The sequence below is a fragment of the Protopterus annectens genome, chromosome 3.part0, assembly GCF_019279795.1.
Source record: "Protopterus annectens isolate FY-2018-M chromosome 3.part0, PAN1.0, whole genome shotgun sequence".
Lineage (NCBI taxonomy): Eukaryota > Metazoa > Chordata > Ceratodontiformes > Protopteridae > Protopterus > Protopterus annectens.
In genome coordinates, this window is record NC_056731.1 from 1,189,778,096 (window position 1) to 1,189,793,201 (window position 15,106).

Consider the following 15,106-nt stretch of genomic DNA (forward strand, 5'->3'; position numbering starts at 1 on the left):
CACCACTGTGTTTTATTTAGGATTACCAGGGCAGCCCATATCTAATTACTTAGGCACTTAAGAAAAAAGCAAAAAAAGTAACATATGACCCGAGATTTAAGAACAAAAATACTTCTAAGGATTTCTCTAATGCTTGCATAAAACAATTATTTTGTATCTGAATTACATTAATATTACATAAAACAACACAAACTGCTCAAAGTCAGCAAGACTAAATGGAAAAAAGAAGAAGCAAAGTTTAGGTTTTGAACTGCCTATCAGTATAATTTGCCCTGCAAAATGTCACATTTCTGTAAAACAAATGCCCCACGTTGGGCATTTGAAAAGGCTGCAACACTAACTAGTGGAGTGGACAGTTTGACCAACATAGGCATCGCATCATGCCTGTGTTCCAGTGCTTTCTGTCTGTGGACCGGTCCGGAACTGCATTTTCCATTTCTCATATTTCTGACCTCTGAGAGACATTATATATTCAAGAACGGTGTAATCAGATAAGCATGAGGACAATGCCTGGTTACACCCTTACATGTATTTTTCACTTCAGCATCGCCGAGAAGGACGAGTAATAACTATCAACGGTTATTCTTCACCTCCTTTGTATATCTATTTAAACTAATTTGTCTGAGGTATCATCAGTTTAATTTATTTTGTTAGGTTTAGGTATCTCGCTGTACGATTAGGTTAGTTGTATGTGAGGCCACTGTCTCGCACATTTTCAAGACACAAACACAGGGGATACAGAAGACAGACAAGGCAATGTGATGGTGTATGTAATACATATGTCTCTATCTATGTCTGGCTCAGCAGCAGCAAAGGGCAGGCTAACAAACAGCTGAGAGCCCGCGGGGTGCGGGAGGAGGAGCCAAACTCAATTAGTACGAAGCTGTACTATAAGAGCCAATCATAACTGCGGCAAGCAGCCTGCAGACAGGCAAAGGGCACCTTCTCCCGACCGAGACCAGTAAACAATGCAGGTACAGCGTTTGACGTGGGACGCATCTGTCTAGTGCTTGTCAGGTTATAACAGACTCTCAGGCGGGCTCGACTTCAAATCTCTGTACACGTCTCCGGTAAAGCAAGCTGTGACTGTCGCCTGCCAGCTCGCTAAAGCTGGCGCTGTTTTCCAGCTTACCATCGCTGCATCTACCCCTGCAGTATCACTACTGCGGGAACCAAGGACGAAGTTGTTGGTCTCCTTAGTCTTGTGATTTTTTATCTGTCGCACTCTGAAGACAGATGCTGCCTTATTAAGACTTTTATTTCAAATAGTGACAACAACTGACTGAAACGGTATAGGACATTTTTATTTTAATTTAAATTTAAAATCTGAAGAAGCGAATTAGTCACGATTATTAACCAAATCGTGGCAATTGCTGGGTGAGCGGCACTTAGGTATATGCCAGCCCCATCATCAGGACCAACGACAGCGGCATTGTAAAAACTAATGATCAACAACTGATGAAGCAGAAAGAAATGCATTACTAATACATTAATGCAGGTATCGATGATTTATTAAAGCAAATCGTCTAACTAGCACTTGGGGTAGGGGTCTCTGCTTGATCAGGTTTAGGTCAGGGGACGTTTAATTCTGCTTATTTCTTCCTGCTTTGATTTATGACTCGGGTCGAGTCCGAGTGGTGCAGCAGCCTGATGAAAGGGATACATGATCCGTTAAGGCGGAGGTGAAGCAGTACGGAGACAGCTAGACATAGTATCGGTGGTGCAGCAACTGCTTCTTTTTGTTACTGTTTTTTGCGATCATTCTTGATTTCCCCAGTCAACAAGTGCCGCTTCTACAGTACAGTAAATATGGCAACTCTGTTGCGGAAAATAGGGTTGATACGCCTGCACGAAAGAGATACGGATGATCCTAAGCATCATCATCATCATCAAGGGTCGCTGAAGGGAAACAGAGGGCATCAGAAGAGCAACAATAAATATAACAGCCCAGGCACAGACAACACAAACATCATCCACCAGGGCGACAAGAACAAGAAAAGTGGCGATTCCCAAAAAGACAAGCAATCCAACAAGGAGAAACATTCTAACGTCAAGGAAAGTAAGGAAAGGCAGCAAGGTGGCAATAAGACAGGCAGCTCGTCTACCGCTGTGCAGCAGCTGTCCACGGTGTCGCAGCAGCATTCACTTATCCCCGTCAGGCAGAACTGCGGTCAAGTGAGGACGAGAAGGCTGATGAAGGAGTTGCAGGACATTAAGAAGCTTACGGATCAGTTCATCACGGTGGAACTGGTGGAAGACAACCTATACGAGTGGAATGTCAAGTTACACCAAGTAGACAAGGAGTCCGCACTTTGGCAGGACATGAAGGAAACCAGTACAGAGTTCATCCTGCTCAACCTGTCCTTCCCGGACAATTTCCCATTTTCGCCGCCTTTTGTAAGAGTGCTGAGCCCCCGCCTAGAGAATGGCTATGTGCTGGATGGAGGGGCCATATGCATGGAGCTTCTCACGCCGCGTGGCTGGTCCAGTGCATACACAGTGGAAGCAGTCATGAGGCAGTTTGCCGCCAGTTTGGTAAAAGGACAGGTAAGGGCGACATCTTGTTAACAACCACTGAAGGCGAACTAATTCCTTTCACTGTACCCTGTATCGAAGAACAGTTCTTCGTTTTGTTTCATAAAAGTCTGTTTCACGCTTAAAGGGTTCGTCACACATCTGCTTTTTAATTTATTTAAGCAAAAATGAAGGGAAGGTAATACTACTTAATGTGATTGTTTAGCGAATAACTTCAAAACAAGGTGATATCCCTAGTTGAAGTTGTGAGGAACAGTTGCACTGCACATTTTGAAAGTATATTTTATATTTTGAGAAAAGCGTTACGGGAAGCAGTCAGGTGTGTGTGTGTCTGTGTGTGAAACAATAAGGGACAACAAATTTCAGTGGAATCGGGGACACATATGGACACTTTTAACATATTGTTACTATTAATTTGATACTTTGATACATTGACAGATTAAGAGAATGTGAATTTAATATGCATTTTCTAAAGCAAAAGAAGTTTATTACTCTAATTGTTGTCATTAAGTAGAATTCACTAACTTTTCTCCAAAACTAACCAGTTTTAAGAGGGATTAAGTGGGGCAGAGCGAACATTTCAGTGGAAATCAGGGACAGTTGAAAAGTTTTTTGCGTGTGTGTGTGTATGCAGGTATGAGTACTGGACCTTAAATCCACACTAATTAAGTGCATACGTTTGTGAACTTGGGCAGCCTATTTATTGGGTTTTTGTGCCAGTCGTGTTACTCATTTGTTGATATTGTGAGGTGCTGAGATTTAATCGGAATCAAGAGATTCTGTTTTAGTTAGTTTAGATGGTAATATATTTGTTTGCCTTAAAGCTGAGAAGGGAGCAATGGACATGTTTGTGAACCAAATCTGTGAAAATAGTACCAGTGTATCTTGAAAATAGTACCAGTGTATCTATGGAAAGTATTTTAATAGTGTTATAAGCATGTTATAAATGTGCATGAACCATCATTCACTTGTTAAGGGTTTTCACAGGTAAATTATCAGGCAATTTTCTCTTTAATTATAGGAATGGATCACAGTAAAGAGTTCCAGTTTAAAATATGTATTGTGGCAAATTGTATGTGGTAAGAGTAAGTGAAGAAAATGGTGTTTGCCTTGCAACTAAGGCAGGTACTCCAGTGTGACTAATCCTGTAACATTTTGTCTGTGACTTATTTAGGAAATACAGAATTGGTATTTTGAATGTCACAGTTACAGGCATATATGCCTAAAATGGAACTGGGTTGATGTTTCAGTCCCAAATAAATGATCTATAGAAAAGCACAATATCATTCCTGTGAGTTATGTGTAAAGTAAAACCTGGATGGCATGCAGTTCTGCTGGGTACTGTATGTTTCCAAATTATATGTGGTTAATTTAAAGGTTATTTCATATTTCTTAGAATAGTTTCAGTAAAATCCAGGTCACTTGTTCTGAGATACCAGTTTCCAAGTCCTGTTTGAAACATGCATTTCAATTTATGCATAGAGATTGATTACATGCAAGCATATATAATCACTATTTCTTTACTTGCAGGACAGATTTCTGTAGTAAGTATAAAGAATCCTGATTGGATAAGAACTGTAAGCTATGTAAGTGTAAAGAATACTAGCTAAACAAGAAATTCTTTGGCTGGCCATTTATCCTAGTACCATGGCCCAGATTAAATTAATTTCTTTAGCAATGATTGCATTTTACTAAAAATGATCACTTTCATAAACTGTATGAAGCACTGTAAGGCATATGTGAAGTACAGTGCATAGTACTGCAAAAATACATATGCTGCAATATGTATCAGATTGTCAGAAGCATTTTCTCTATTTCTTTTTCCAAAAGGAATGGAGTTTGTGTATCTTCATTAGCATTGCAAATGAAATTCACAAACAGACAGCTTGTTGACAATTTCTGAGTCTGTTGTCAAAGTTTGGATTTTCCATCACAAAGTATTATTTGCATTAATTCTGACTACTTAGAGGTGTCATCATATCAAGTAGAGAGTCTTAATGTAGCTTACTGTTTAGTTGTCAAGTTACTTTTTTATCTTCTTGATATATTATGTCAGTATTCCTATAATGTTGGTACTTGCATTGCTGAGCATACAACAAATCAAGGTGTTTACATTACAGACACAAGGTGCAGGATTTGATTCTCACATGGGGTAATTGGCTAGGCTTGAAATGGCCCACAAGGGTAGTTAGCCTAGTACTAATCTATGAACCTATCAACAAAACTAATGAAGAGGGAGATCTTTCTGGAATGTCAGGCAGAAGGCAAGACACAAATTGAAGGCTGAGGGATGTAGGTTATATAGTGAGAAAAGAAATAAAATATTTTGTTAACTGAGAAGGTTAAGTTTTACATTCTAGACCCATTTCGTCCAAGATCAAGCCCAAGAGCAAAACCAAAAAGTGCTATAATTATTCTATAGTGTATAAATGTAAACAAGGATAATTAATAATTAGAAAGTCCTGTGGTGCTGAATCCAAGATGTGAGAAATGACTGGGAACTGCAAAGGATGTGTAACAGAACAGATAAAGGCATAATGTTTGCAACCACTGAATACTATGTAAATACATATGTGTATATGCATATTAAGGGAAGATACAGACAAGTAAGGCCAGCAAAATTCCCAAACATGCACAAGAAAACATACTGTATTCTCAACCTAAATAACAGAAGGATTCCAATATATGAAAGCCACTGTGCTAGGGCTAGTGGTGAATACGAAGCAAGAAAAGGTCAAAACATAAAGGAGAGTTGGGGAATTGCATATTGGTTAAGGTGTTTACCTCACAGACACAAGGTACATGGTTTGGTTCTCACCTTTGGTTACTATGTGGTTATTGGCTAGACATGTAATAGTCTGCAAAGTGATTGCCTAGTATTTACCTATGAACCTGCCTATGAAGAGGACAATAAGAAGGCAGGGAGAGAAGAGAGTAGCTTAACTGCATATAGAGATGCACAAGTAACTGCAGCTGAAGAGAAGACAGTATTGAGTAGTTAAATACAACAGAAGAGAGACATTAGAATGCAACAAAAACATTTCAAAGGACAGAGAGCAAAAGCTTTACCTTTGCAGCACAGACTAAATGCAACCAGTAGAGATATAAAAAGCATAGTTGCATTAAAAATATCTGTAAGACATTTGTATGATGTGATATTTATTACACACAAAGCAGTTTTATTGTTTGTATATGAGTGTAAAAACTGAGATTGTCAGTGGAAAGTCAGCCTGCAAATTTATGATTTTTAAACCAGTAATCAGTCTGGACTTTTTTTCCTTTTTATGACACACATAGACTCAGTTTGCTTTATTCTAGTGCATCAGAAGCCATTAGTACAAAACCGCAATACTCATTGATTCTTTAAGAACTGCTGGATAAATTATCTTTGTTCTTGTTGTATTCTTTCTATCTTTTCTTTCTTTAAGTGTGAAATTCTTTTTATATGACCTAAACATTTTCTTACTGTTGCTGGATTCTGTAAATAATGTTCAGAATATGTCATTAGAAGTATTTATTTAGGACTTTGATGTGAGGCACATACAAAACTCCACAAAGTTTAAGAGGCAGATTCAAACACTTGCAGGGAGACCTTAGCAACCCCTCAACATTATCACATCACCTGTTTCTGAGTACTCTACCTCCACCAGGAGGACCCGCATTACTCTGTCTGTCATTAGCATTTAGTTAGCCATCCCTTTGTGCTTCTCTGAGCAGCAGAACAAAGCCAACCTCTTACTCATCCTGGAGCCACACCCAAAGCAGTCTGACATTGAAGCCTGATCATTTCTGATCCTGCTTTTATAGTAAGGAATTGCAACTTTGGGCATGAACACGTCTTGGCAATGCATATACAAAACAAAAAAGAAAACATTGAAAAATAAACACATTCAGTTATCATAAATCAATAAAAAGTTTGATTTTTGACACAGCTATTCTTCAGTTTTCTGCATAACATCCTCCAGGTTTTGTTTTTAATGGTATTGTAAGGTATAATGCCTCCTTCATCAATAAATTAGAAATATCTGCTCCTTAGCCTTATGCATCATAAAACCTTGTAAGTAATGCAGCAACTTTTGCCTGCATTACTAGAAGGTTTAGTAAAAGGCTTTAACCATTCGGTGTTGTACTAACAGTATATATGTATATGTGTATATCTATATGTAATATGGGTTAATGAATTTACTTATACTTACATATAACATATAAGTATATATATTTGTGCATATTTATAGGAGTACACATTTTTGTGCACTATTATGTATATGTGCTTGAGACACATTTGGTGAAGACACACATCTACACTGCCACTTGCTTGTTTCGGCAAGTGTTCTAACTCTTATTCATTTATCTTCCTTTATGTTTTCTAGTCCTACCAGATCCCTGATCCTAACCATAAAAACTTCCACCCAGTGCCTATCCCTAAAGTTCACAATCTCTCTATAAACCTAAAATCCCCTTTCCCCTCCCAAAAACCTAAATTCCTGATCACTTCCTAAACCTAAAATCCCCTTCCGCTACCTGACCCTAAAGTCCTGATCAGTTCCTAAAACTAAAATCCCCTTCCCCCTCCCTAATCGTAAAGTCAACAGTTGCTCCCTAAACCTAAAATCCTCATCCCCCTCCCTAACCCTAAAGTTCCCAATTGATCCACACTACACTCACCATCTCCTTCCTTAAACCTAACATCACCCTTCCCACTTCCCTTCCTCACTTTCCTAGTTCGTGAGCACTTCTTTTCACTTCCTCTCTTGGACAGGAGTGGTTTGTGTGGCTGCTGCTTGCCTGATGTCATATTCGAGTTTGAGTGCAAGCAGCTGCTCGTATCAGCTAACAGCTACTTGTGTCCCCGGCTGTGAGGTAGTGGAATTTGAGCATCTTGGGCTCATGTATAAATATATCTGTGTATGTACTGTGTGTGCATGTGTGTGTATATATATATATATATATATATGTGTGTATATATATATATGTGTATATATATATATATATATATATATATATATATATAGGTTCCCTTCACAAGCTTGAAGTTTCAAAACTTCGAGCTGCAAATAGTTGAGACCATAAGATTAAAGTTTTGAAACTTCTAACGATTTGAATGGAGATCGCCATAAAGCATGGAACAGGAAATTTATCATTTTCCTCACTGTAATGCAATCTTGGAGTTGGTATATTTATTTAGCAGGGTCCATGTTATAACAGCGAATGATCAAAAGATCAAATGCTGTTATATCGACCACAAAAGAACGAAAACAAAAAAGAGCGAACAGCCAGAACATCGATTTTTTTCGCAGGGAAAAAATTCAGTGTCCCCCCCCCCGAAAAAAAACACACTAAACACTATTTTAAGTGGGGGGCTTCACCTCCCATGTGAGGGCTGTGCCCCCCCCACACCCCTACTTAAATATACCAACTCCGAGATCGCACTACAGTGCCGAAAACAGCAAAGTGACAGAAGCAGCCAAGCGACTTCTTTCCCAGGGAAAGAATTTGCTTAAAAGTCGCTTCATCATTTTGCGTTTTCGACATTTACAGTTCGACAAAGATGCATTCGACATAATGTGCCTTCGTTCTTCTGACAGGAACCCATTTAGCAGGGAGTGTGGGAAGTGCAGGGGGGCTTGCCCCCTGTGAAAATGTAAAACATTTTTTGTTTTTATTATTTTTTTTTTTATTACAATTTCAAAGTTTCAAAACTTTGATCATATGGTCTCAACCATTTGCAGTTCAAAGTTTTAAAACTTCGAGTTTGTGAAGTAGATCCATGTAGATATATATATATTTATATATATATATATATATATATATATATATGTGTGTGTGTGTGTGTGTGTATAAAACTTAAATAGATACAGTATGTGTGTATACACACACACACAAATATATATTTATATATATATATATATATATATATATATATATATATATATATATGTGTGTATATATGTGTATATATATATGTAGCGTTGTTGCCTCACAGCAAGACATTGTCCCATTCAATTCTCAGCTAGAGCGTCTTCTGTGTGGAGGCATGCGTGAATGGGCGTGCCTTCATTGAAGGCTGTGCGTCAGGGCTGGTAACTCGGTACGTAAAAATCCACTACCAAACATTAGTGGACCGGAGTTCTGCTGTGGTGACCCCTAACTGCTCTCCATCTCTTGCTGCATCTGTCTGTCCTTTGGGACCCTCTCAATTTTTTTCGTAATTTCTCCAAAGCTTTTGGATTTCTAATACCATGAAGGGAGTATACCCCATTCCAAAGTCAAAGTACAATTAAAGTTCATGAAATTAGTATTGTTTCAGTCTTTGATGTCAGCCAGAAGTGCTCTTTGCAGCACCCACAGTATGCCCAGTAGTGACTCCTTCTGCAATTTGTATGGAGTTACATATATTGGTAACATATCTAAATGTGATTGTAGATTTTTTTTTATAAGGTCCATTGCTCCTACTACTATTGGGGCTATCTGGGTATATTTCTTCCACATTGCTCTCTAATACGCATTGCTCTTCTGCCATTGTACATATATTTGGTGCTAATAAGACAATCAAGATTCCTAATTTTTTATGACTCTGTGTCTCTCTGTACGTAGGACACTGTATTCACTGGGTGTAGTGATATCAATGATCAGTGCTACTTTTGTCTTCTTTTCATGGACCACTATGTCCGGTTTTCTAATATCTACCTTTTGAAATGTTGGTAATGGATGATCCCATGTGATGTAAACTTCATTATTTTCTATGATACTTTGTGGCTCATGTTTCCAGTGTTTTTCAGCCACTTTAGTACCATAATGTTTGCACAATCCCCAGTGCAATAGTCTTGCCACATTATTATGCCTTTCAGTATACGGTCCTTCTGCCATTAGTATGTCACAACCAGCAACGAGGTGTGTGACTGCTTCCAAATCAGTTTTACAAAACCTACATTTGTCTGTTTCTCCCACATGTTCAACCAATGTGTATGGAGCCCACTGCCTTGGGCTGCCAGTATTATTAACCTTTCATCTATTGGTTTGAATCTGCCTCTCTTTAACCATTCTTGTGTTCATTTCTGATCAACATGAGGTTCTTACAGAAGTTTTCTATACTTGCAACTATATTTATGCATTTTCCACATTTCTTGCCTTCTCATCTGGTCCTTCACCTTATATTCTTTCTTTTATTTTTTTGGCACATTCAGTTGCTGCCTGATTTTTATCTCCTTCTGGTTTGATTTCCATTCCTGCTTGATGCCAATATGCTTATGCTAGATTAAGCAGAGAAGTCATCTTAGATTTATTCTCCTCATGTTTCAAAACTTTCACTACATTTGGGTCTTGTGAGGCACCCAGGACACCAAGACTGTTGCACACTTCTTTATTCACAATTCACAATCCACAGGTTAAGCGCATTCATCCAATTGCTGTTGGACTTCCTCAGAATAATGTACATTACTAACTCAACCTTTTTATACCCCTCCCTGTAAATCAATTAAACAATTAAAAGTAATTGGTAGGTTAAAATTCCTTTAAACATCAGCTAAAATTGCAAAGTATTGCACCAACCCCACCTATTTGTTAGACACATAAAATGCATGTTAAAATTCAGAATACTGTCTCATTCTGACAAAATACTAAACAGTATCAAAAAATTGTTGCCAACTTATCCAAGTAAATTAAATAAATGCTACGCACACCAGTGTTGTGTATGTTAACCTAAAATGTGTTTAATTTTTAGTATGGCTGCAATACTGTCACTGTCATTAATGCCAGGAAAAATGGTGATATCCAATCTCAATTGCCACCTTAGTTCGCATACATCTAAATCCAGGTCAATCACCCTGCCCTGCCTGTCCTTCACCAACTGTTATAATACCAAAAATTGAAACATGTGGTTTGGATTTTGCATTACATGTTTGGCTAAGGCATTCGTTGACTTCATATTTTTAATGTCAGCACTGTGCTCTCTAATTCTGTCCTTAAATTGCCTGCTGGTCTTGCCAACATAAAAGGCAGAACAATGCTGACACTTAGCCATATAAATTAAATTTTTGCTGTTACAATTGAAATGACCATGAAAGTAGAACTTTCTTCCATTAATGAATACAGTACCACCTGTCTCACAAATATATGCACATGCATTACATCTGCCACATTTAAAATTACCAGGCATTCTACTGCTTTGTTGTGAGTCGATATGAGCCCCCATTTCCAAAAATTCTTTAAAACATCTGGAGGACCCCCTATCTTATCTACAAGGGAGCCATCACCTACTAATATCCTCCAGTTTTTCAGAATGATGCGAACTACCCACTCAACATCTTGATTATACATGGTGATAAACAACAAATCATTCCCCATTTTGCTTTTTATATCTACCTGGTTGTTGCGTGGCCTGCTAAAACCGTTGCCATTATCATAGTCCACATTCCCATTCAAAATGGCCCTATAGACACCCTCAGTTCTTTTGTGTCTGACCTCCTCTGCCAAAATTTTACACAGAGCCTTGGGGCAACCCCTTTTGATAAATAAGCTTGTCATATACTCAAGTTCCAATAAAAAAATCTTGGTCAGCTGATGTAATTCTGGCAGCCCTTACATATTGTCCTTTGACAATATATTTCTTCAGATGGTAGGGGTGCCAACTACCAAATTCTAAATAAGAATTGGAAAATGTGGGCTTCTTGAAGATGTTGGATTTCAAGATGTTACTCCTGTTGTCAATAGTTAAGCTAATGCCCAGGTACGAAATATTGACCCTACTGTATTCATGGGTGAATTTAAAGAAATCAACTGTGTGGTTAATGTACTGCAAGAAGTGTTTCAACGTCTCTTCGTCTCCTTCCCACACAATAAAAATATCATCCAAGAATCAGGTGTAATGCCTTATATATGCCCAAAATTCACTGGGGAAATGTGTTCTTGCTCCCAGTAGGACATAACTAAATTTGCATATATGGGGGCGCAAGCTGCCCCCATAGCTACACCAGTCACTTGTTTGAAATATTGTCCCTCAAAGGGTAGAATGTTGTTTAGTACCACCTCCATTAGTGTAGTAAGGACGTTAACTTCATCCTAATCAAAAAGGTTGCTTCTCCCCAATTGCTTCCCCAGACATTCTATCCCAATGTCATGGGGTATTACTGAGAATAAGTTATGTATATCTATGGTAACTAAATATGTGTTCTCAGTAATAATTACTCCATTCAAATGTTCTAAGAATTGCCAAGAACCCTTTGTTATATAAGAGAAGCCCCCCAATCCTTTTTGCAAATGATGGTCCAAATATTTACAAATAAAGCACATCTTGGCTCTTTTAGCATCCACAATGGGCCTGAATTGCAAAAATTCAAGGCCCTTGTGGATTTTTGGGATACCAAAAATGTTCAGTATAACTGGGTAGTCATTTTTGAGAAAATGATAATCCTTTTCGTTTATTTGCCCTTGATATAACATATCTTCTATCAGCAGATCTAATTTTCTGTAGGCTATATATATTTAATTGAGATTGCTTTCGCGGTATGTATCCTCAGATAACAACGTGTTCATCTTGTCTGAATAATCATTACTATCAGGAATCACAACACCACTACCCTTATCCGGTTTCATTATTCAGATACTGGTATCCCTGACCAATCCCAACAATAAATCACTTTCCTCATGTGTCAGATTGTTATATGGTTTTAGATGGCCTATAACTGTCCCTTATATCCGTTTCACAAACCTTCTCATATGTTCCAGTGGTTCAATTCAAAGGGGGGTTAAAATAGCTAGGTTTCCTCAACACCTTGCCTGGCTCTTCATGCCTTACCCCCATTAAGCCATGCTTTTAGGTTAATTTTTCATGTAAACAACTTTAAGTCTATTAGGATATTCGCCAAATCACCCCGCCTACTTGGCACAAAGGTGAATCCCTTTGCTAATAAATCAGCATGTGTTGTATTAATAGAATTCTTGGAATTATTATAAACCTTATAGCCATCTGCCAAATTGACTATAATGTTTGGACCATTATTATCACATGTACTATCTGCTTCAGCCATGACATTGAGAAACAGACTAATGTCTATCTGTTCACTATCGCCAGATGAATTCATATTTGTTTTATAAATAAAACTATTCAGAATAGTGGACCTGCTATCAGCAATATCTTCAGTACTAACATTTATATCTTGAACTGGATATAAGCTCAAATTGCTGTCAAAAATTACATCATTGCTATCCAGACTACTTTCACCATTAACAGCATGTTGCCTGAATTCAACATGCCCATCCATGCCCCAAATTCCCATGTCATTATTTATCATTGGAACAAAATGGGTACTGTTATTTCTAACAGTACAAACATCTTGGTCATCATAAATATTGTCAGTGGTACCATGAGGTCTATCAGCACCATAGCCCGGATCATTTAAAATGAAAAGTCCATTACCGGTAATCAAATCAGTGGTATCATGGCTGTAGACATCGTCTCCAAACAAACAAAGACTCACATCACTCTCTAAGAGTGCATCATTATGTTTGAGGCCCCTTTTACAATTATTAATGGCATGCTGACTGAAGTTTCTCAGCTCGTTGCTATCACAAGCTTCCCCAATGTTGTTTTCCACCTCAGTTCTATGCGTATTCAAACCGCTGTTGTAGTACGTCTTGTTGTCTACCAAATCAACGTCCCTTTCAAATCTACCATATTCAGTTTGGCCCATACACAGCGATGCAGTAACATCAGACCCATCAAGGATGTCCCAAATAAGAAGTAAACTTGAAAGGGAACTTTAATCGGCTCCTGCTCTACTTAATTCAAGCATTGGTTCACCCATTTCTTCTGCTGTTTCAATAAACACATTTCTCCTGTTATAAATGCTGCTGTTACAGTCTCTTGCAACTCTGGATACATCAAAATCTGTTGTTTCACTAGTGGAAAATGGTTGTAACCAAGCCCACTCTCCACTAATTCACTACTTGCTTCCCAAACGTTAAAGTTCTTTTGACTAATTCCATATGAGGGGAAAGCTTTTAACTCGACATTGGCAATTGAATCAATGTTTTCACTTACTTGCTCTTGCACCCCTGAAATGGAAATTAATGCTACTAATTCCGGTGGTACCTCTGATTCCTCCAATTTTTCGACTTGGCTCCTTGCTCGTTGTACATCCGCTCTGTACTGCCTCTGCTCATGTTGTTTTCTCCCCTGTTTCTCAGCCGCTCCGACCACCTCGGGCCTTCCTCTAAAGGGAAATCCGATTGATTCCCCTGATAAGCTCTCCATTGATACGTCACTTCCTGGTTGTTGGTACAATACTATGCAATTTTAACTGGTGTTTAAGAGAATTTTAACCTACCAATTACTTTTAATTGTTTAACTGATTTACAGGGAGGGGTATAAAAGGTTGAGTTAGTAATGTTCATTGTTCTGAGGAAGTCCAACAGCAATTGGATGAAAGCGCTTAACATGTGGATTGTGAATAAAGAAGGGTGCAACAGTCTTGGTGTACTGGGTGCCTTCATATTTGTGAATGCAGTTTTGTATCTTTGGTTATCCAGGTCAGCAGATGTGTGGAGTCCCATAACTGTAGATCTATACATGTACTCATTTTTAAGGAGGCCCATCCCTCCTTCGTAACCAGGGATATATAATCTAGGTATGCACTCATTTTTATAAATCATTTGGTGAGCATGAAGCATCCTTCTTGTTTCCTATCTAATCTGTCCAACACGTTTTGGGGCCAGTCAGTCACTCGAAAACTATAAGTTAGGACAGAAGGAGCAAATCGGTTTATAGCTTGGATTTTGTTCCTAGATGTCAATGCTGGTTTCATTATTAATTTAAGTTTTCTAAGGTATTCCTTACTGAGTTTTATTCACATTTGTTCATGTTTTATTGTTGATCCTTCATCAATTCCCTCATATTTATACACTCCCACTTGCTAAATTTCTTTTATATCACATTCTTGTCCCAAACTGGTGTTTTCCTGGTGCTGCAGTTTTCCTGCTTTAAAGGTTGTTTTTACACATTTATCAAGACCAAATGACATTCTTATATCATCTGAAAAAGTTTTGACAACTTGCAGTTGTGCTTTCAGTTCCTCATCTGATGAGCTATACAGTTTTAAATCATCAACAAAGTGAATATGAGAAGTCTTTACACTTTGTTGTTTTCTAGGAGCCAAATTATAGCCACAGCCTAAGCTGTTAAGTAGAAAGCGTAATGGGTTAAGGGCAAGGCAGAATAGCAGCAGTGACAGAGAGTCATCCTGGAATATCCCCTTTTGAATTTTTATCCCTGGGATAATAATTTGTCTTTTATCATGGTTTAATTGCAAAGTGGCTTGCCACTGTTTCATGGTCACTGAAATGTAGTCAATCAGTGAAGGGTGTATCTTACGCATTTTTAAGCACTCTTTTTATCCGTGAATGTGCAATACTATCAAATGCTTTTTTGTAGTCAATCCATGCCATACTTAGATTCTTCCCCTTTTTACAGTTCTCCACTATGACTTTATTTAACAACAAATGATCCTTTGTTCCATATGACTTTCTTTTATTGCCCTTTTGTTCTACTGCCATAGTTGAGTTTTCTTCTAAATGA

General features: G+C 38.1%; 1 protein-coding gene across 1 annotated transcript in view; it reads left to right on the forward strand.

The window, feature by feature from the left end:
• The first annotated feature begins 891 nt into the window (after window positions 1-891).
• Window positions 892-15,106, forward strand: part of UBE2QL1 (ubiquitin conjugating enzyme E2 Q family like 1) — a 117,646-nt gene continuing 103,431 nt past the window's right edge. Inside the window, exon 1 of the mRNA XM_044065401.1 lies at window positions 892-2,547. Coding sequence (XP_043921336.1) covers window positions 1,810-2,547 — 738 coding nt within the window. The 5' untranslated portion in view covers window positions 892-1,809. The remainder of the gene's footprint in view (window positions 2,548-15,106) is intronic.